Source organism: Balaenoptera acutorostrata, chromosome X (assembly GCF_949987535.1).
Source record: "Balaenoptera acutorostrata chromosome X, mBalAcu1.1, whole genome shotgun sequence".
NCBI lineage: Eukaryota > Metazoa > Chordata > Mammalia > Artiodactyla > Balaenopteridae > Balaenoptera > Balaenoptera acutorostrata.
The window spans coordinates 21279722-21303324 of NC_080085.1; the positions used below are offsets into that span (position 1 = coordinate 21279722).

The 23603-nt window shown below is 42.0% G+C and overlaps 1 protein-coding gene across 8 annotated transcripts in view; it reads right to left on the reverse strand.

Moving 5' to 3' along the window:
- PCYT1B (phosphate cytidylyltransferase 1B, choline) overlaps positions 1 to 23603 on the reverse strand; it is a 174963-nt gene that overhangs the window by 104279 nt on the left and 47081 nt on the right. For 6 of the 8 annotated variants that reach the window (XM_057538946.1, XM_057538945.1, XM_057538949.1 and 3 more), the window contains exon 2: positions 2741 to 2840. The exons of 1 other annotated variant lie outside the window; for it this stretch is intronic. In XM_057538946.1, coding sequence (XP_057394929.1) covers positions 2741 to 2840 — 100 coding nt within the window. Of the gene's footprint in view, positions 1 to 2740; positions 2841 to 3318; positions 3413 to 23603 lie in introns of those variants that run through there. One more of the 8 variants, XM_057538947.1, reaches the window with a different exon arrangement.

Genomic DNA, 23603 nt, shown 5'->3' on the forward strand with positions numbered 1-23603 from the left:
CATAGAGGGAACTTTCCTCAACATAATAAAGGCCATACATGACAAACCCACAGCCAACGTCGTCCTCAATGGTGAAAAACTGAAACCATTTCCACTAAGATCAGGAACAAGACAAGGTTGCCCACTCTCACCACTATTATTCACCATAGTTTTGGAAGTCTTAGCCACAGCAATCAGAGAAGAAAAAGAAATAAAAGGAATCCAAATCGGAAAAGAAGAAGTAAAGCTGTCACTGTTTGCAGATGACGTGATACTATACATAGAGAATCCTAAAGATGCTACCAGAAAACTACTAGAGCTAATCAATGAATTTGGTAAAGTAGCAGGATACAAAATTAATGCACCTCTTCCATTCCGATATGCTAATGATGAAAAATCTGGAAGTGAAATTAAGAAAACACTCCCATTTACGATTGCAACAAAAAGAATAAAATATCTAGGAATAAACCTACCTAAGGAGACAAAAGATCTGTATGCAGAAAATTATAAGACACTGATGAAAGAAATTAAAGATGATACAAATAGATGGAGAGATATACCATGTTCTTGGATTGGAAGAATCAACATTGTGAAAATGACTCTACTACCCAAAGCAATCTACAGATTCAATGCAATCCTTTTCAAACTACCACTGGCATTTTTCACAGAAGTAGAACAAAAAATTTCACAATTTGTATGGAAACACAAAAGACCCCGAATAGCCAAAGCCATCTTGAGAACGAAAATGGAGCTGGAGGAATCAGGCTCCCTGACTTCAGACTATACTACAAAGCTACAGTAATCAAGACAGTATGGTACTGGCACAAAAACAGAAATATAGATCAATGGAACAGGATAGAAAGCCCAGAGATAAACCCACGCACATATGGTCACCTTATCTTTGATAAAGAAGACAAGAGTATACAATGGAGAAAAGACAGCCTCTTCAATAAGTGGTGCTGGGAAAATTAGACAGGTACATGTAAAAGTATGAAATTAGAACACTCCCTGACACGATACACAAAAATAAACTCAAAATGGATTAAAGACCTAAATGTAAGGCCAGACACTATAAAACTCTTAGAGGAAAACATAGGCAGAACACTGTATGACATAAATCACAGCAAGATCCTTTTTGACCCACCTCCTAGAGAAATGGAAATAAAAACAAAAATAAACAAATGGGACCTAATGAAATTTACAAGCTTTTGCACAGCAAAGGAAACCATAAACAAGACCAAAAGACAACCCTCAGAATGGGAGAAAATATTTGCAAATGAAGCAACTGACAAAGGATTAATCTCCAAAATTTACAAGCAGCTCATGCAGCTCAATATCAAAAAAACAAACAACTCAATCCAAAAATGGGCAGAAGACCTAAATAGACATTTCTCCAAAGAAGATATACAGATGCCCAACAAACACATGAAAGGATGCTCAACATCACTAATCATTAGAGAAATGCAAATCAAAACTACAATGAGGTATCACCTCACGCCAGTCAGAATGGCCATCATCAAAAAAAATCTAGAAACAATAAATGCTGGAGAGGGTGTGGAGAAAAGGGAACTCTCTTGCACTGCTGGTGGGAATGTAAATTGATACATCCACTATGGAGAACAGTATGGAGGTTCTTTAAAAAACTAAACATAGAACTACCATATGACCCAGCAATCCCACTACTGGGCATATACCCTGAGAAAACCATAATTCAAAAAGAGTCACGTACCACAATGTTCATTGCAGCACTATTTACAGTAGCCAGGACATGGAAACAACCTAAGTGTCCATTGACAGATGAATGGATAAAGAAGATGTGGCACATATATACAATGGAATATTACTCACCCATAAGAAGAAATGAAATTGAGTTATTTGTAGTGAGGTGGATGGACCTAGAGTCTGTCGTACGGAGTGAAGTCAGAAAGAGAAAAACAAATACCGTATGCTAACACACATACATGGAATCTAAAAAAAAAATGGTTCTCATGAACCTAGGGGAAGGACAGGAATAAAGACGCAGACGTAGAGAATGGACTTGAGGACATGGGGAAAGGGAAGGGTAACTGGGACAAAGTAAGAGAGTGGCATGGACATATATACACTACCAAATGTAAAACAGATAGCTAGTGGGAAGTAGCTGCATAGCACAGGGAGATCAGCTCGGTGCTTTGCGACCACCTAGAGGGGTGGGAAAGGGAGGGTGGGAGGGAGATGCAAGAGGGAGGGCATATGGGCATATATGTATGCATATAGCTGACTCACTTTGCTATACAGAAGAAACTAACACAACACTGTAAAGCAATTATACTCCAATAAAGATGTTAAAAAAAACCACAGATTTTTAAGAATGATAATAATTACAGTAGCATAGGTTTGTCTACAACTTCACAGTTTAAAAAAAATGCTATGGTATTTTTAACGCAATCTAGTTGTCACAAAAACCTTGTGAAGCAGGTACCATTGGCCCTGTTTGCACATGAGGAAACAGACTCAGATTGTTCTCATGACTCGCCCAAGGCAGTAGAATGACTAAATGGCAGCGCTTGGGCGCCAACTCCCGTATCCCGCGGCAGCTTTCCCTTGGCTACTTTGCTTGGTCCAGTTTATCGCCGTTGGTGTTTACCCTTCTTGCACTGTGCTGTCATCTCTAAATTCATCTCTCCAATTCAAAGCCAGTGCTGCTCAAATAATGATGGCCTTTCTGACACTTGAGAAGTCAGGACAGGGCCCGTCCGGAGAACAAGAAGTATAGCCTCACCTGGTGTTCCTAAGCGGGCCTGAGCAATGGTCAGTTTCTCATGGGGTGCTTGGCACTGGCAGCTGGTTTCATCTGCAAATGGGGCAGGTGCAGTCAGGGTCTAGAAGGGAAAAAGAGAAAGGGAATATAGTCTGACAAACTTTCCTTTGGCACTAACTTCCCCTGAAGTTTTATTTCTGTTGGCTACACGCGTGTGATTAAGTAGAAGATATCTGCTGAGTCTTTTGAAGAAATATTGTACTGTTAGAAATAAAAACGGACGCTGTCACTGAAACCTTTTTTTTTGAATGATGCTTCAGAAATAAGAGCTCTTCAGTGTGTACTATCTGCCAGGTACCAGATGTGGTGCTCTGGACACGTTCTCTCTCCCAGGCCCCACGATGGCTAGATACTGCTCTCCTCCTATAGGCATCCTATCCTTCTACAGTGCAGGATAATACCATCTCTATATCACAGAAAAGGAAACTGAGGCTTAGCAGGATTAAGAAATATGCTAAGTCATGCCCCTGGAAAGTCACAATGCTCAGCTTTGAGCATTTCACCAACAACGAGGGCAGACTTCAAACATTCAGACTTACCCACACCCGGGGGTACTCGGCTGGAAGGAATGCCATAGTCAGGAGTGTGGCAGACATCTGTATTTCACACACAGCGGCCTGGCCAATCACAAACTCTGACGTCTCTTTAGCGCAAAGGCCAAAGCCGTTATCTGTGCCCGGGGCGGGGGGGGGGGTGCAGTGTGGAGGGGGTTGCCTAAAAGCACAGCATTTCTGGCGGGCTGCAGATAACTGCTCCTCTGGTAGCTCCCACAGCCACCAACGGCTGGAGGCCCCGCCCCAGGCAGCTTGCGCTGGGGCTCTGGGGAGGGCTGTCAGAGAGATGTAGTCACTTGGAAGCTTGCCCAGGAAGTGGCTCTGCATTTTTGAGTCAGCCTCTTAAAATGAAAACCTCACTCTCTCTAGACAGGGGAAGACAAAGCGAGCAGTATTTTTGTAAACAGGGCAAATGCAATCCCGAATCTATTTGTAGTCTTTGAACCATGCCCTTACCGTGGTCATCGCTACATCATCTTTAATATTTTTAAAGCTGAAGGTGACGAGTCACTGTGAACATACTGTTGCACGCATACTCATATTGTTGCATGAATTATTTCTTAGAGGTAGACACAGGTGTTCCTTAACTTGGGAAGACTCGACTGAAGAATGATCCACATATGTGACGGGGGGCTGTGGCCCACTTCTGCCATTCATTTACTCATTCACTCACTCAGTCATTCACTCATTCAAATATATGTCAGGCACTATCTTAGAACTGGGGATAGAAGCACGGATAAGACCAGTCCCTATCCTGGAGTAGCCCCCATTCTCCTCTGCCCTGCCAAGAAGCCATCCTGCCCTATGCCCACCCTCTCCCCACTGTAGCACCTTCCACCCTGGGAGCTGGAGTCCTGTCCCAGAGTTCTCTGGAGACCTCCCAGTTGCCTGAGACTTTCTTAAGCGCCACCCTCCCATTCGGGACTCTGAAAGCAAACCAAGACTTGAGACATGGATTCTGGAAATTTGAGTCTGTTATTGGTTCTCTTTCACATACTGTAAGGTGACCTTGTGGGCCGTGATGGGCTAGAGCAGTGTTTGTGATGTAGCAAAGGGGTGCAGGTGCAGTCAGAAGAGCAGAGGCTCTGTAGCCACAAAATGGGGGTTCAAATTCTCTTTCCAGCACTTAAAGGCTGTGTGTTCTAATTTGGCTCTCCTAGTTGAAAGGAACTGATACTAGGGACTTCCCTGGCGGTCCAGTTGTTAAGACTCCGCCCTTCCAATGCAGGGGGCGCGGATTCAATCCCTGGTTGGGTAACTAAGATCCCACATGCTGTGTGGCATGGCCAAAAAATAAAAATAAAATAAAATAAAATAAGTAGAAGGTAGAAGAAAGAAGCTTAAAAATAAATAAAATTTTTTTAAAAAGAAAGGAACTGATACTAAACGTAGCTCAAGAGATGAAGGATTATTTTATGGCTACCCTGGCACAGAAACTGTGGGGAAAAAAGGAGGAAAGGGGCAGCGGATTAGCCCCAGAGCGCTCTGCATCAACCTGGCTGCTCCCGCTCTGATTACTCTATGTCCTTCTACTACGTTAAAGTCTCTGCCTTCTCCTCCCTGATAAACTTCAGCTTGAACATGGCCCATTACAGCTTCCTCAGCCTCCCTTCCCAAGATTCATTCAGCAACTTTGGGTTGAGCCTTTCAGCCCCAGTTCCTGCTCCTACCAACTTTCTGCTTCTTTCCATGTTTCCCAATTCAAATTCCTAAAGGAAGATCAGATTGGCCAAGCTCATCTTTTCAAACCAGGCCACAACCAGGATTGGCTGGCACTGAGTCGGGTGCCACCTGGGGCCCACCGGCTGTAGCTGGTGAAGGGAGGAGGAGTGGCCAGGAAGGTCATGGGTGGCCTGTCACTGCTTCTTTAGCAGGGGCTGCCTTTGGGGCAAGAAATGTATCTGACTTTGTGTGTTCTTGAAAGGAAGCTCCTCAACTTAGTTGAAACTCAGTTTTTTGGTTTTTTTTTGAGTTTTTTGTTTTAATTTATTTTCTTGAAGTATAGTTGACTTTACAATGTTGTGTTAATTTCTGCTATACAGCACAGTAATCCAGTTATATATATATATATATACACACACACATATATGTGTGTGTATATATATATACACATATATATATGCGTATATGTACATATATATACACACATATATATACACATGCATTCTTTCTCATATTATTTTCCATTACAATTTTTTTTTAAACATCTTTATTGAAGTATAATTGCCTTACAATGGTGTGTAAGCTTCTGCTTTATAACAAAGTGAATCAGTTATACATATACAATATGTTCCCATTTCTCTTCCCTCTTGCATCTCCCTCCCTCCCACCCCCCCATCCCACCCCTCTAGGTGGTCACAAAGCACCGAGCTGATCTCCCTGTGCTATGCGGCTGCTTCCCACTAGTTATCTATTTTACATTTGGTAGTGTATATATGTCCATGACACTCTCTTACCCTGTCACATCTCATCCCACCCCCTCCCCATATCCTCAAGTCCATTCTCTAGTAGGTCTGTGTCTTTATTCCCGTCTTGCCACTAGGTTCTTCATGGCCTTTTTTTTTTTCCCTTAGATTCCGTATATATGTGTTAGCATACTGTATTTGTTTTTCTCTTTCTGACTTACTTCACTCTGTATGACAGACTCTAACTCCATCCACCTCATTACAAATACCTCCATTTCATTTCTTTTTATGGCTGAGTAATATTCCATTGTATATATGTGCCACATCTTCTTTATCCATTCATCTGTCGATGGACATTTAGGTTGCTTCCATGTCCTGGCTATTGTATATAGAGCTGCAATGAACATTTTGGTACATGACTCTTTTTGACCTATGGTTTTCTCAGGGTATATGCCCAGTAGTGGGATTGCTGGGTCGTATGGTAGTTCTATTTGTAGTTTTTTAAGGAACCTCCATACTGTTCTCCATAGTGGCTGTATCAATTTACATTCCCACCAACAGTGCAAGAGTGTTCCCTTTCCTCCACACCCTCTCCAGCATTTATTGTTTCTAGATTTTTTGATGATGGCCATTCTGACCGGTGTGAGATGATATCTCATTGTAGTTTTGATTTGCATTTCTCTAATGATTAATGATGTTGAGCATTCTTTCATGTGTCTGTAGGCCATCTGTATATCTTCTTTGGAGAAATGTCTGTTTAGATCTTCTGCCCATTTTTGGATTGGGTTGTTCGTTTTTTTGTTATTGAGCTGCATGAGCTGCTTATAAATCTTGGAGATTAATCCTTTGTCAGTTGCTTCATTTGCAAATATTTTCTCCCATTCTGAGGGTTGTCTTTTGGTCTTGTTTATGGTTTCCTTTGTTGTGCAAAAGCTTTTAAGTTTCATTAGGTCCCATTTGTTTATTTGTGTTCTTATTTCCATTTCTCTGGGAGCTGGGTCAAAAAGAATCTTGCTGTGATGTATGTCATAGAATGTTCTGCCTATGTTTTCCTCTAAGAGTTTGATAGTGTCTGCCCTTACACTTAGGTCTTTAATCCATTTTGAGTTTATTTTTGTGCATGGTGTCAGGGAGTGTTCTAATTTCATACTTTTACATGTTCCTGTCCAATTTTCCCAGCACCACTTATTGAAGAGGCTGTCTTTTCTCCACTGTATATGCTTGCCTCCTTTATCAAAGATAAGTTGACCATATGTGTGTGGGTTTATCTCTGGGCTTTCTATCCTGTTCCATTGATCTATATTTCTGTTTTTGTGCCAGTACCAAACTGTCTTGATTACTGAAGCTTTGTAATATAGTCTGAAGTCAGGGAGCCTGATTCCCCCAGCTCCATTTTTCGTTCTCAAGATTGCTTTGGCTATTCGGGGTCTTTTGTGTTTCCATACAAATTGTGAAATTTTTTGTTCTAGTTCTGTGAAAAATGCCAGTGGTAGTTTGATAGGGATTGCATTGAATCTATAGATTGCTTTGGGTAGTAGAGTCATTTTCACAATGTTGATTCTTCCAATCCAGGAACATGGTATATCTCTCCATCTATTTGTATCATCTTTAATTTCTTTCATCAGTGTCTTATAATTTTCTGCATACAGGTCTTTTGTCTCCTTAGGTAGGTTTATTCCTAGATATTTTATTCTTTTTGTTGCAATGGTAAATGGGAGTGTTTTCTTAATTTCACTTTCAGATTTTTCGTCATTAGTGTATAGAAATGCAAGAGATTTCTGTGCATTAATTTTGTATCCTGCTACTTTACCAAATTCATTGATTAGCTCTAGGAGTTTTCTGGTAGCATCTTTAGGATTCTCTATGTATAGTATCATGTCATCTGCAAATAGTGACAGCTTTACTTCTTCTTTTCCGATTTGGATTCCTTTTATTTCTTTTTCTTCTCTGATTGCTGTGGCTAACACTTCCAAAACTACGTTGAATAATAGTGGTGAGAGTGGGCAACCTTGTCTTGTTCCTGATCTTAGTGGAAATGGTTTCAGTTTTTCACCATTGAGGACAATGTTGGCTGTGGGTTTGTCATATATGGCCTTTATTATGTTGAGGAAAGTTCCCTCTATGCCTACTTTCTGCAGGGCTTTTATCATAAATGGGTGTTGAATTTTGTCGAAAGCTTTCTCTGCATCTATTGAGATGATCATATGGTTTTTCTCCTTCAATTTGTTAATATGGTGTATCATGTTGATTGATTTGCGTATATTGAAGAATCCTTGCATTCCTGTTATAAACCCCACTTGATCATGGTGTATGATCCTTTTAATGTGCTGTTGGATTCTGTTTGCTAGTATTTTGTTGAGGATTTTTGCATCTATGTTCATCAGTGATATTGGCCTGTAGTTTTCTTTCTTTGTGACATCTTTGTCTGGTTTTGGTATCAGGGTGATGGTGGCCTCGTAGAATGAGTTTGGGAGTGTTCCTCCCTCTGCAATATTTTGGAAGAGTTTGAGAAGGATAGGTGTTAGCTCTTCTCTAAATGTTTGATAGAATTCACCTGTGAAGCCATCTGGTCCTGGGCTTTTGTTTGTTGGCAGGTTTTTAATCACAGTTTCAATTTCAGTGCTTGTGATTGGTCTGTTCATATTTTCTATTTCTTCCTGGTTCAGTCTCGGCAGTTTGTGCATTTCTAAGAATCTGTCCATTTCTTCCAGGTTGTCCATTTTATTGGCATAGAGTTGCTTGTAGTAATCTCTCATGATCTTTTGTATTTCTGCAGTGTCAGTGGTTACTTCTCCTTTTTCATTTCTAATTCTATTGATCTGAGTCTTCTCCCTTTTTCTCTTGATGAGTCTGGCTAATGGTTTATCAATTTTGTTTATCTTCTCAAAGAACCAGCTTTTAGTTTCATTGATTTTTGCTATTGTTTCCTTCATTTCTTTTTCATTTATTTCTGACCTGATCTTTATAATTTCTTTCCTTCTGCTGGCTTTGGGGTTTTTTTGTTCTTCTTTCTCTAATTGCTTTAGGTGCAAGGTTAGGTTGTTTATTCGAGATGTTTCCTGTTTCTTGAGGTAGGCTTGTATTGCTATAAACTTCCCTCTTAGCACTGCTTTTGCTGCGTCCCATAGGTTTTGGGTCGTCGTATCTCCATTGTCATTTGTTTCTAGGTATTTTTTGATTTCCCCTTTGATTTCTTCAGTAATCACTTCGTTATTAAGTAATGTATTGTGTAGCCTCCATGTGTTTGTATTTTTTACAGATCTTTTCCTGTAATTGATATCTAGTCTCATAGCGTTGTGGTCGGAAAAGATACTTGATACGATTTCAATTTTCTTAAATTTACCAAGGCTTGATTTGTGACCCAAGATATGATCTATCCTGGAGAATGTTCCATGAGCACTTGAGAAAAATGTGTATTCTGTTGTTTTTGGGTGGAATGTCCTATAAATATCAATTAAGTCCATATTGTTTAATGTATCATTTAAAGCTTGTGTTTCCTTATTTATTTTCATTTTGGATGATCTGTCCATTGGTGAAAGTGGGGTGTTAAAGTCCCCTACTATGATTGTGTTGCTGTCGATTTCCCCTTTTATGGCTGTTAGCATTTGCCTTATGTATTGAGGTGCTCCTATGTTGGGTGCATAAATGTTTACAATTGTTATACCTTCCTCTTGGATCGATCCCTTGATCATTATATAGTGTCCTTCTTTGTCTCTTGTAATAGTCTTTATTTTAAAGTCTATTTTGTCTGATATGAGAATTGCTACTCCAGCTTTCTTTTGATTTCCATTTGCATGGACTATCTTTTTCCATCCCCTCACTTTCAGTCGGTATGTGTCTCTAGGTCTGAAGTGGGTCTCTTGTAGACAGCATATATATGGGTCTTGTTTTTGTATCCATTCAGCCAGCCTGTGTCTTTTGGTGGGAGAATTTAATCCATTTACATTCAAGGTAATTATCGATATGTATGTTCCTATTCCCATTTTCTTAAATGTATTGGGTTTGTTATTGTAGGTGTTTTCCTTCTCTTGTGTTTCTTGCCTAGAGAAGTTCCTTTAGCATTTGTTGTAAAGCTGGTTTGGTGATGCTGAACTCTCTCAGCTTTTGCTTGTCTGTAAAGGTTTTAATTTCTCTATCGAATCTGAATGAGATCCTTGCTGGGTAGAGTAATCTTGGTTGTAGGTTTTTGTCCTTCATCACTTTAAGTATATCCTGCCACTCCCTTCTGGCTTGCAGAGTTTCTGCTGATAGATCAGATGTTAACCTTATGGGGATTCCCTTCTGTGTTATTTGTTTTTTTTCCCTTGCTGCCTTTAATATGTTTTCCTTATGTTTAATTTTTGAGTTTGATTAATATGTGTCTTGGCGTGTTTCTCCTTGGGTTTATCCTGTATGGGACTCTCTGTGCTTCCAGAACTTGATTAACTATTTCCTTTCCCATATTAGGGAAGTTTTCAACTATAATTTCTTCAAATATTTTCTCAGTCCCTTTCTTTTTCTCTTCTTCTTCTGGGACCCCTATAATTCGAATGTTGGTGCGTTTAATGTTGTCCCAGAGGTCCCTGAGACTGTCCTCAGTTCTTTTCATTCTTTTTTCTTTATCCTGCTCTGTAGTAGTTATTTCCACCATTTTATCTTCCAGGTCACTTATCCTTTCTTCTGCCTCAGTTATTCTACTATTGATCCCATCTAGAGTATTTTTAATTTCATTTATTGTGTTTTTCATCATTGCTTGGTTCCTCTTTACTTCTTCTACATCCTTGTTAAATGTTTCTTGCATTTTGTCTATTCTATTTCCAAGATTTTGGATCATCCTTACTATCATTATTCTGAATTCTTTTTCAGGTAGATTACCTATTTCCTCTTCATTTGTTAAGTCCGGTGTGTTTTGACCCTGCTCCTTCATCTGCTGTGTATTTTTCTGTCGTCTCATTTTGCTTATCTTACTGTGTTTGGGGTCTCCTTTTCACAGGCTGCAGGTTTGTAGTTCCCGTTGTTTTTGGTATCTGTCCCCAGTGGCTAAGGTTTGTTCAGTGGGTTGTGTAGGCTTCCTGGTGGAGGGAACTAGTGCCTGAGTTCTGGTGGATGAGGCTGGATCTTGTCTTTCTGGTGGGCACGTCCACGTCTGGTGGTGTATTTTGGGGTGTCTGTGGCCTTACTATGATTTTAGGTAGCCTCTCTACTAATGGATGGGGTTGTGTTCCTGTCTAGCTAGTTGTTTGGCATAGGGTGTCCAGCACTGTAGCTTGCTGGTCGTTGAGTGAAGCTGGGTCTTGATGTTGAGATGGAGATCTCTGGGAGATTTTTGCCGTTTGGTATTACGTGGAGCTGGGAGGTCTCTTGTGGACCAGTGTTCTGAAGTTGGCTCTCCCACCTCAGAGGCACGGCCCTGATGCCTGGCTGGAGCACCAAGAGCCTTTCGTCCACACAGCTCAGAGTAAAAGGGAGAAAAAATAGAAAGAAAGAAAGAAAGACAGAAAGAGGATAAAATATAGTGAAGTAAAATAAAGCTATTATAAAGCAAAGCTATACAGACAAAATCTCACCCAGAAGCATATACATATACACTCACAAAAAAAAAGGAAAAGGGGAAAAATTAATATATCCTGCTCCCAAAGTCCACCTCCTGAATTTGGGCTGATTCGTTGTCTATTCAGGTATTCAGCAGATGCAGGCACATCAAGTTGTTTGTGGAGTTTTAATCCGCTGCTTCTGAGGCTGCTGGGAGAGATTTCCCCTTCTCTTCCCTGTTCGCACAGCTCCTGAGGCTCAGCTTTGGATTTGGACCCGCCTCTGCGTGTAGGTCGCCTGAGGGCGTCTGTTCCCCGCCCACACAGGACGGGGTTAAAGGAGCAGCTGCTTCGGGGGCTCTGGCTCACTCAGGCCGCGGGTAGGGAGGGGTACAGAGGAGGCGGGGCGAGCCTGCGGCGGCCGAGGCCGGCGTGACGTTGCACCAGCCTGAGGCGCGCAGTGTGTTCTCCCGGGGATGTTGTCCCCGGAACCCGGGACCCTGGCAGTGGCGGGCTGCACAGGCTCCCGGGAGGGGCGGTGTGGAGAGTGAGCTGTGCTCACACACAGGCTTTTTGGAGGCGGCAGCAGCAGCCCCAGCGTCTCACGCCCGTCTCTGGGGTCCGCGCTGATCGCCGCGGCTCGCGCCCGTCTGTGGAGCTCGTTTAAGCGGTGCTCTGAATCCCCTCTCCTTGCGCGCAGCCAAACAAAGAGGCAAGAAAAAGTCTCTTGCCTCTTCGGCAGCTGCAGACCTTTTCCCGGTCTCCCTCCCGGCTAGCTGTGGTGCACTAACCCCTTCAGGCTGTGTTCACGCCGCCAGCCCCAGTCCTCTCCCTGCGATCCGACCGAAGCCCGAGCCTCAGCTCCCAGCCCCGCCCGCCCCAGCGGGGGAGCAGACAAGCCTCTCGGGCTGGTGAGTGCTGCTCGGCGCCGAGCCTCTGTGCGGGAGTCTCTCCGTTTTTCCCTCTGCGCCCCTGTTGCTGTGGGGTCCGCGCTGATAGCCGCGGCTTGCGCCAGTCTCTGAAGTTCGTTTAGGCGGCGCTCTGAATCCCCTCTCCTCGCGCACCAGGAAACACAGAGGGAAGAAAAAGTCTCTTGCCTCTTCGGCAGCTGCAGACTTTTTCCCCGGACTCCCTCCCGGCTAGCTGTGGTGCGCTAACCCCTTCAGGCTGTGTTCACGCCGCCAACCCCAGTCCTCTCCCTGCGATCCGACTGAAGCCGGAGCCTCAGCTCCCAGCCCCGCCCGCCCTGGCGGGGGAGCAGACAAGCCTCTTGGGCTGGTGAGTGCTGCTCGGCACCGATCCTCCGTGCGGGAACCTCTCCGCTTTGCCCTCCGCACCCCTGTGGCTGCGCTCTCCTCCGTGGCTCCGAAGCTTCCCCCCTCCGCCACCCGCAGTCTCCGCCCGCGAAGGGGCTTCCTAGTGCGTGGAACCTTTCCTCCTTCACAGCTCCCTCCCACTGGTGCAGGTGCCATCCCTATTCTTTTGTCTCTGTTATTTCTTTTTTCTTTTGCCCTACCCAAGTACGGGGGGAGTTTCTTGCCTTTTTGGAGGTCGGACGTTTTCTGCCAGCGTTCAGTGGGTGTTCTGTAGGAGCAGTTCCACGTGTAGATGTATTTCTACTGTATCTGTGGGAAGGAAGGTGATCTCCGCGTCTTACTCTTCCGCCATCTTCTCTCACCGAAACTCAGTTTTATCTGTAAAATCTGTACCTATCTTGTAGGGCTGTTGTGAAAAATAGGGATCATTATGTAAAGTAGCTGGTACTCAATGACTTGAAGCAATTTTTAGTGCTTCTATTAGTGTTCATTATTATATGTCATAATATATAGTACTATATATTATAATTATATCTATTGTGTAGTTCCCCATTGAAACAAGCAAACTGCCTCTTGATTGAACTCTAGGACACAACCCAAATAGGTAAATGAATTGGCAGATGGGGTTAGCTTATATTAATGACTGATTAACCTTTAATCTATGTGGGCAGTGACTCTTTTTCACATGATCTGAAATAAATTACTAATTGGAGATCTTTTATGTGCTAGTCACAAACTTTATTAAAGATATAAGGTGTTGCCATTTTCCAAGAAAGCTGTATTCTAGAGGGTGTGAAATCTGGTAATTAAAGTTGTAAAGCAACAGTAGTTACTCAAAGGTGAAAAAAAGTTTATATGCACTGTGCATTTTGTTCTTAATTATCGTGGCCTAGAAGTAGGAAAATGGGAGAAGCAAAGAGATGGAAAGCAGAGAGTATTCCTAAGTGTCCTTGTGAGTCTGTATCATTAACAGCAGTTGACATGGAGAAGGGGTATTTCTTGTTATGTACAAGGCACTGTGCTTAGAATGGGGAGAATGTAAAAATAGATGAGTCACAGCCTTGTTCTCTAGAACACTGCCTTCCAAAATGAGGCAGAATACTTCCTGAGCTGAGATTCAAGCTCTGCATTCAGGAAGACTTTGGTTAAGGCCCAGCTACCATCAACCAGCCCTGTGATTGGAGACAGTATTTCTTCAGCCTAAACATCCCAGTACTCCTCCTCCTCTGAGCCAGAGCAAAGCATTTGATTTAGAAGGAATTCTATGCTACCAAGTTGTCTCCTCCACCTACAAAGGGCAGACCAACCTCAGGGCAATGGGATTAAGAGAGCCAGAGGCTCCAGAGAGGGACAGGGACTGGTCCAACCTGGCCTCCAGGCTCTATACCAGCCTGCAGGGGACCCAGGCCCTCATCTATTCCTCACCATTTGCCAGAGCTGGAATGGTTGCAGGGATCCTCTCGTCTAGGCCCTACATAAGACATAAAACTGAGGCCCAATAACATAACGTAAAAATCTTTAAGTGCCTACTTAGTGCCATGTATCCGTCTATATGCTATCAAATGTATTAGCTCATTTAATTTATACCACAACTCTGCGAGGCAGGTACTGCCTCCACTGAACTGTAAAGGACCTGTCTTCAACAGTGACACCAAGTGGTAGCAAGAAGCAACAGCAGTGGTAGATCCCTCAGACTCAGGTACCTTTTTGGCTTCCTTTGAACTGAGGATACGCTAGGATTCTTAGACAATTAGGATAAAGGGGCCTCAAAAAGGAGATACTGAACTTCCTGGTAATTAGAAAAGTGAGGGGGGCAAACAATTAATTGAAAAAACAAAAGCATGGGACCATATTTTTACTCAGACTTAGTGAAGTAGGTCAGATGACTTACATATAAACAAGCCTCAACTTAGACTCCAAATCACCAGATCACATAGTCGAGTGTTTACTAGCACATGCTATGTGTTTCATATGATGCTAGATGTTTATAGGGTGGATAAGTCAGGGAAGGAAATAAGAAAGGGAAAAGCAGAATTGGCTCTGGGGCAGCAATTCTCAAAGGCGAAAGGTGGCCTGTTTAAAATGGGAGGAGGTATTAGTTTAAAAAGGCATATTCAATTTTTAGTAATTTTATATATGGGGAGAAAACTCTACCCTTTTCAACCTACAAGTCATAGAAATTAAGCCTCTTGACTGGTAGAGATCATCAGAGGATAGACTATGCCCCCCTAGGAAGCCATATTCCAAATTTGGGGATAGAGAGGCCCATGAAATTTTTATGTTTACTAGAAGAGAGTGAGGATTTTAAAGGGTTAAGAAGCCCTGGCCGGGACTTCCCTGGTGGTCCAGTGGTTAAGACTCCGAGCTCCCAGTGCAGAAGGCACAGGTTCAATCCCTAGTTGGGGAACTAAAATCCCACATGCTACAGGGCGCAGCCAAAAAAAAGCCCTGGCCCAGAGCCCTGGACCTCACATGTACAAAGCCCTTGCCAGGCCACAGACTTGGAGCTAGACTGCAATAAAACTTCTTTCTACCTAATTTAAGATTTCACAACACCCAGTCATTGCATGTGAACATGTTGCCTATTTGTCACGTAAGTTCTGGTTATGTAAACGACATGGTAGTACCATACCAAAGCCATATACCCATTGAGCTTTTAAAGGGGGAAGATTAGACACTGGGCATTTCATTTGCAGAATATGTTCAACTGGACATTGTCAAATATTTACTTAAAACAAAAGGTATTAGGCACTATATAAAATATACAATACAAACATGACTTGAGTGCAAAAATGGTCGGCAGAACCTCTACTTATGCAATAGGCATCCCTGACTGACGACTGGATCAATCAGACAGCAAGCTAATCAACCAATCAGAACTTAGCATAGTACTGCTGATGGTGACAGGCCAACTGCAGAGCTGCTCGTTTAAGCTAAGTTATTTATTTATTTATTTATTTATGGCTGAGTTGGGTCTTTGTTGCCGCGCACGGGCTTTCTCTAGTTGTGGCACGCAGGCTTCGCATCGTGGTGGCTTCTCTTGTTGCAGAGCACGGGCTCTAGGCATGCAGATTTCAGTAGTTACAGCACATAGGCTCAGTAGTTGTGGCTCGCAGGCTCTAGAGCACAGGCTCAGTAGTTGTGGTGCATGGGCTTAGTTGCTCCACGGCATGTAGGATCCTCCCGGACCAGGCTCCAACCCATGTCCCCTGCATTGACAGGAGGATTCTTAACCACTGCACCACCAGCAAAGCCCCAAAGCTAACCTCTTTCTAACTACAGTGAGGCTCTCCAGTCAGACAGGCCTGAGTTCAAATCCTACTTCCATAAATCAATGGCCATTTGTTTTTAAATAATTTTTTAAATATTTATTTATTTACTTTTGGCTGCATTGGGTCTTCATTGCTGCGTGCAGGCTTTCTCTAGTTGCGGCGAGCGGGGGCTACTCTTCGTTGCAGTGCGTCGCCTTCTCATTGCGGTGGTTTCTCTTGTTGCAGAGCACGGGCTCTAGGTGCGCAGGCTTCAGTAGTTGTAGCACGTGAGTTCAGTAGTTGTGGCTCGCGGGCTCTAGAGCGCAGGCTCAGTAGGTGTGGTGCACAGGCTTAGTTGCTCCGTGGCATGTGGGATCTTCCCGGACCAGGGCTGGAACCCATGTCCCCTGCATTGGCAGGCGGATTCTTAACCACTGCACCACCAGGGAAGCCCCAGCCATTTGATTTTCCAAATTTGAGTTTTAGAAAACTGCTGGTTCTTAACCTCTCTAACCTTCAGTATCCTCATCTATAAAAGGACGATAATAAAATGATCTATCTCATGAAGCTGCTGTGAGGAGTAAATGAAATGACATATGTGTGATTAATATCTTCCTTCTGCCTCTCCAGAATCTACTTTTTCCTCCCCTTCTCTACTCCTCTCTGTATGGCTTTCTGTATGGACTGCACCAATGAGTTCCCTTGCCTTCCCGCTTCCAGGTGGGCTGGGTCCATGGGAAGCATGCAAAACGCTGGAGGGTAGGACAAGAATGAGCTCAGGATACTCATCTCCCTGGCATCCTCCCTGATAGGAAGCAGTATGCTGGTTCTGCCCTTTTACCAAAAGCCACAGCTCCATGAGGTTCTGGTAACCACATTCTCCCCCTGCCCCTTCATGCCTAGGGGTGGCAACCCCCAAGTGTCCCTAGGCCTCAGGTACCATACTATGCCTTGAGGTTTCCTTAAACTCTGCCCATGCCTTTGTAAATGGTCCCTTTGTTAACCTCTCTTCAAATTTCCCCTTTAGAGAAAGCCGTCTACGTCTCGACAAGGACTTGACTGATACAGTACATATAATAGTCTGATGCCAGGCTCAGTAAATTTAGCTAGCAAATGGTGATGAGGCATGTTAGAAGCACAGAAATCAATTGAAAAGTGAATTACCCATAGTTAATAAAGCCATAACTGTCTCAAGAATGTCTTCCAGTTGGAAAGACTTTTACAACAACAGAACATTTTAGTCAGGATATGCAAGAGACAAGAGCAGGATTTCGGAAAGAATCTACTTCTCCCATGGAGGGCTTTTGCTTCAGGACGGGCCAGCTTTAGAACTGCAAAATCAGAAATACGAAAAGATGGCACAAAACTCTTCCCTCAGTCCCATGCTGTCAGGTCTGTATTTACCCATCACTGAATATATTTTTTTAAGGCCTGATTTTATTTGGGATCAGAATATTAGTCTTTTGAAAATAGAGAGGAAAGGAAAAGTAGATCTTAGAGTTGACCAGAGGCCCAACACATATGAATCACTGGAGTCTTGGACTGTGTTATTGACGACGTAGAATCTCAGATCAGGCAGCTGGTGCAAAGCCTCGACAGATGCCAGTGGAGCAGAGGAAAAGGAGACCCAGTACACGGCTCAGCACCAAGAAATATCCATTTTTCATTTAGCTAAGTATGGTACGCACATATTATGAAGTAATAGGCACCATTAAAAACAGCAAGACAGATACATCTGCACAGACAGGGAACGATTTCTAAGACATTCTGTTCAATGCAAAAAGCAAGTCACAAAACAATATGTCTACTATGCATACATGTTATATAGTATGATGTCATTTATGGTTAAAGAGAGAACTAGGTAATTGTGTAGCAACAGTTTAGAACTGTGCTGTCCAATGCCTGGCATTAACTGTATGTAGCAATTTAAATTCAAGTTATGATTAATTAAATTTAAATAAAACAAGTCAGTTTCTCAGTCCCACTAGCCACATTTCAAATGTTCAATAACCACGTGTGGCTAGTGGCTACTGTATTATCACAGATATAGAACATTCCAATCATCACAGAAAGTTCTATTGGACAGCACTGGCCTAGAAAAATACACAACAAATTTTTAACTGGAGTTACATCTGGGGAAGAAGATAGCATCAGGAGAAGAGACGAAAGAATGTTTTCATTGTTTACTCTGTATATCTCTCTTTTTTTTTTTTTTTTTTTTTTTTTTTTTTTTTTTTAATTTTATAGCTACTTTATTTATTTATTTTTGGCTGTGTTGGGTCCTCGGTTCGTGCGAGGGCCTTCTCCGGTTACGGCAAGCGGGGGCCACTCTTCATCGCGGTGCGGGGACCGCTCTTCATCGCGGTGCGCGGGCCTCTCACCATCGCAGCCCCTCCCGTTGCGGGGCACAGGCTCCAGACGCGCAGGCTCAGCAGTTGTGGCTCACGGGCCCAGCCGCTCCGCGGCATGTGGGATCCCCCCAGACCAGGGCTCGAACCCGTGTCCCCTGCACCAGCAGGCAGATTCTCAACCACTGCGCCACCAGGGAAGCCCTATATCTCTTATTTTGTTTACTTTTTACCATGAGAATACATTCATACAATGTATCTAATTTAAAAATAAATTTAAAGAAATATTTCCTCCCCTGTGAATTCAGAGATGCAGGAAATTTAACCAAGGATCAAGTGTCTTGAATGTAAGGGGGAAAAGCTATTTAACAGGAAATGAGTACTTTAAAAAATAACAAGTATTATCCATAAACTCACTGTTAAATGACATTATTCCCAGGTATGTGGAACATTTAAAACTCATTTGAGCTTTTAAAAACCATTTAAGTTGTCTTCAGGCTTCCCTGGTGGCGCAGTGGTTAAGAATCCACCTGCCAATGCAGGGGACACAGGTTCGAGCCCTGGTCTGGGAAGATCCCACACGCCATGGAGCAACTAAGCCCGTGCCCCACAACTACTGAGCCCACATGCCACAACTACTGAAGCCCGCGCACCTAGAGCCCACGCTCCGCAACAAGAGAAGCTACCACAATAAGAAGCCAGCACACTGCAATGAAGAGTAGCCCCTGCTTGCCACAACTAGAGAAAGCCGGCACGCAGCAATGAAGACCCAGCGCAGCCTAAAATAAATAAATTTAAAAAATAATAATAAAAAAAATAAATTGTCTTCATAGTATCCACCCATCATTTATTTTTCCAACAAACACTACTTGAGTGCTTGCTGTATTCCAAGCATTATTTTAGGTTCTGAGGATACATAGGGGAACAAAACAGAAAAAAAAAACCCAGAAAAAAATCCTGCCCTTGTGATGCTTAAAGATGATAAACAACAAAAAAAGATTGTAAAAGGTGTAGTATGTTAAAAGGAGATAAGTGCTATAGGAAAAAAATAAGGCAATGAAGGGAGAAAGGGAGTTAGAGGGTATAACTGTAAATAGGATAGTTAAGGAAGTTGATATATGTGTAAATATATAAAGGATCAATTGAGCCATGTGGTAAAAGAACACTCCAGGCATAGAAAACAGCAAATGCAAAGGCCCTGAGGCAGGAGCATGCCTGGCTTCTACCAGGAATAACAAGAAGGCCAGTATGCCTGGAGGAAGTGAGCAAAAAAGTAGTAAGAAATACAGCCAGAGAGGTGAGGCTGAAGGAAGGCAGTGGAAGGCACCCAGCGGTGTGGGGTTTTTAGGATGCTATAAAGACTGGCTTTCACTCTGAGGAGATGGGAACCATTAGCAAGTTTTGAACAGAGAGTGATATGATCTATTTAGTTTTAACAGGACCACCTGGCTGCTATATTGAGCACAAACTACAAGTCGTCAAAGGTAAAAGCAAGAAAACCCCTGAGACATCTGGTATCATAACCATGCAAGAGTAGATGGAGGCTGGGGCCAGGGTGAGGGATGGCAGTAGAAGTGGTTAAGAAGTGGTCAGATTCTGGATAGATTCTCAATAAATAAAATTTGGAATTGATTGGATGTAGCGTGTGAAAGAACGAGAGGACAGGATAACGCCAAAGTTACTGGCCTGCAGAACTGGAAAGATGGCGTTGCCATTCCCTATGATGAGGAGGACACTGGAAGCGTAGGTTTGAGGGTGGGAGGGACAGGATGGGGAGATCAACAATTCCATTTTTGAACCCACGCTTTTATATAGATTTGTTTAATCTACAACAAATGAGGCAAGAATATACAATGGGGAAAAGACAACATCTTTAATAAACGGTATTGGGAAAACTGGACAGCTACATGCAAAAGAATCAAACTGGACTACTCTCTCACACCATACAGAAAAATAAATTCAAAATGGATTAAAGTCTTAAATGTAAGACCTGAAACCATAAGACTTGTACTAGAAAACACAGGCAGTACGCTCTTTGACATTGATCTTAGTAGTATTTGGGGTAGGGGGATATGTCTTCTCAGGCAAGGGAAACAAAAGCAAAAATAAACAAATGGGACGACATCACACTAAACAGCTTTTGCACAGTGAGGGAAACTATCAACAAAATGAAAAGATCACCTACTGAATGGGAGAAGATATTTGCAAATGATATATCAAATAAGGGGTTAATATCCAAAATACACAAAGAACTCATACAACTCAACATCAAAAGAACAAACAACCCAATTAAAAAATGGCAGAGGATCTGAATAGACATGTTTCCAAAGAAGACATTCAGATGGCCAACAGGCACATAAAAAGATGCTCAACATCACTAATCATCAAGGAAATGCAAATCAAAACCACAATGAGACATCACCTTACACCTGTCAGAATGGCTATCATCAAAAAGAAAAAGAACTAACATGTGTTGGCAAAAATGTGGAGAAAAGGGAATGCTTGTGCACTGTTGGTGGGAATGTAAGTTGGTGTAGCCACTATGGAAAACAGTATGGGGCTTCCTCAAAAAATTAAAAATAGAACTACTATACGATCCAGCAGTTCCACTTCTGGGTATATATTCAAAGAAAACAAAAACTAATTAGAAAAGGTATACAGACCCCTATGTTCATTGCAGCCTTATTTACAATAGCCAAGATACATAAACAACCTAAGGGACCATCAATAGATGAATGGATAAAGAAGATGTGGTATGTATGTATACATGTATATATATATAATATAAATATATGTGTGTATACATATATACACATATATGTGTATACATACACACACACATATGTATACACAATGGAATATTACTCAGTCATAAAAAAAGAATGAAATCTTGCCATCTGCGACAACATGGATGGATCTAGAAGGTTTTATGCTAAGTGAAATAAGTCAGACAGGGAAAGACAAATACTGTATGATTTCACTTATATATGGAATTTTAAAAACAAATGAACAAACATAACAAAACAGAGTTATAGATACACAGAACAAACAGGTGGTTGCCAAAGGAGAGGGGTGTGAGGGGAGGAAAGAAATAGGTGAGGGAGATTAAGAGGTACAAACTTCCAGTTGCAAAATAAATGAGTCATGGATATGAAATGTACAGTGTGGGGAATATAGTTAATAACTTCAATATCTTTCTATGTTGACATATCATAACTAGACAGTGGTGATCATTCTGAAATGTATAGAGATATCGAATCACTACATTGTGTAACAGGAACATAGTGTTGTAGGTCAATTATCCTTCAAAAACAAATAAACTCATAGAAAAAGAGATCAGATTTGGTGTTACCAGCAGTGGGGGCGGGGGTGGAGGGGGAAATTGGATGAAGGGGGTCAAAAGGTACAAAGATATAAGATAAGTAAGTATTAGGGATGTAATGTACAACATGATAAATATAATTAACACTGCTGTATGTTATATATGAAAGTTAGGAGAGTAAATCCTAGGAGTTCTCAACACAAGGAAAAAAATTTTTTTCTATTTCTTTAATTTTGTATCTATCTATAGGAGACGACGAATGTTCACTAAACCTATCGTGATCATCATTTCATAACGTATGTAAGTCAAATCATTATGCTGTACACCTTAAACTTATAGTGCTATATGTCAAGTATATCTCAATAAAACTGGAAGAAAAAAATAAAATTTCACACATTTGATTTGACATGCCTATTAGATCTCCAAGTGGAGATGTCAGGTAGGCAGCTGGTTGTACAAGTCTGGAGTCTGGGACAGAGGACTAAGCTAGCAACACAGGCTAAGAAGCAATCAGAATATAAACGATATTTAAAACCACTAGACTAGATTCATTAGTTCAGCTAAGGGGGTGAGCGCAGGTCGAAGAGAGGTCCTGGTGGGCAGATGAGGAAACAATGTATATTTATGGCCTGTCTCCCCCAACTACTATGGAAACTCCAAGAAACAGGGACCAAGTCTGCTCTATTCACTTTTATATCCCTACTTCCTAAGGCAGTACCTGGCGTATAAAATGTCCTCAATAAATATGTGTTGAATGGGGGAATTTAAAGTCACTGGAGAGAGAATGATTATTGATAAAAGAACTAGAGAGAGAATGATTATGGATGAAGATTATTGATAAAGATTAAACTCACATAATAAAAAAAAATACACTTATCAATGTTCCATAACTTTTCTTATCATCATGATATATACTACTAGGAACTTGAGAAAATAAAGAGAGGAAGGCAAAACTTGTAAGAATTCTGCTTGCCAAATACAATCATTGTTAACATTTTCTACATTTCTTTTTCAAGCTTTCTGATAGGTTATATATACATTTTAACAACTTTGGAATCTTACTGCATGGACAGTTTTTTTCACTCAATACATTATGATTATTTTATCATATCATTTAAATAGTATTCAACTTCATTATTTTTTTTTATTAATAGACTATTTTTTAAAGCAGTTTTAGGTTCACAGCAAAATGAGCAGAAGGTACAGATATTTCCCATAGCACTCTCACTAATTTTAATAGCTATGAAACGTCCCACCAAATAGAAAAACCATAATTTCTTTAACTATTTCTCTGTTATTGAATATTAAGTTGCTTATATTTGGGACTTCCCTGGTGGTGCAGTGGTTAAGAATCCGCCTGCCAATGCAGGGGACACGGGTTTGAGCCTTGGTGCGGGAAGATCCCACATGCCGCGGAACAACTAAGCCCATGCGCCACAACTACTGAGCCTGCACTCTAGAGCCTGTGAGCCACAACTACTGAGCCCGCGAGCCACAACTACTGAAGCCCACGCACCGAGAGCCTGTGCTCTGCAACAAGAGGAGCCACCGCAATGAGAAGCCCGCACACCACAACGAAGAGTAGTCCCCGCTCGCCGCAACTAGAGAAAGCCTGCACGCAGCAACAAAGACCCAACGCAGCCAAAAATATAAATAAATAAATAAATTTATTTTAAAAAAAGTTGCTTATATTTTACTAATATAAATAACCTTCTAGACATAATTTTGAACCTCTGATTATTTCCTTAGGATAGGAGTTGAATTACTTAGATCAGGGGTATGAACATTTTAAAGATGAATATTTAAAGAACACTTTAACATATATGGGCAAATTACCTTCTCCAAAAGCTGCATCACTTATACTCACATAACAGTGTATGAAGGCACCTATCTTGCTGCCATCTCACTGGCATTCAGTATTATCTTTGTCAATTTTATAGATCAAAAATGGCATCACGGACTTCCCTGGTGGCGCAGTGGTTAAGAATCCACCTGCCAATGCAGGGGACACGGGTTTGAGCCCTGCTCCGGGAAGATCCCACATGCCGCAGAGCAACCAAGCCCATGCGCCACAACTACTGAGCCTGTGCTCTAGAGCTCGCAAGCCACAACTACTGA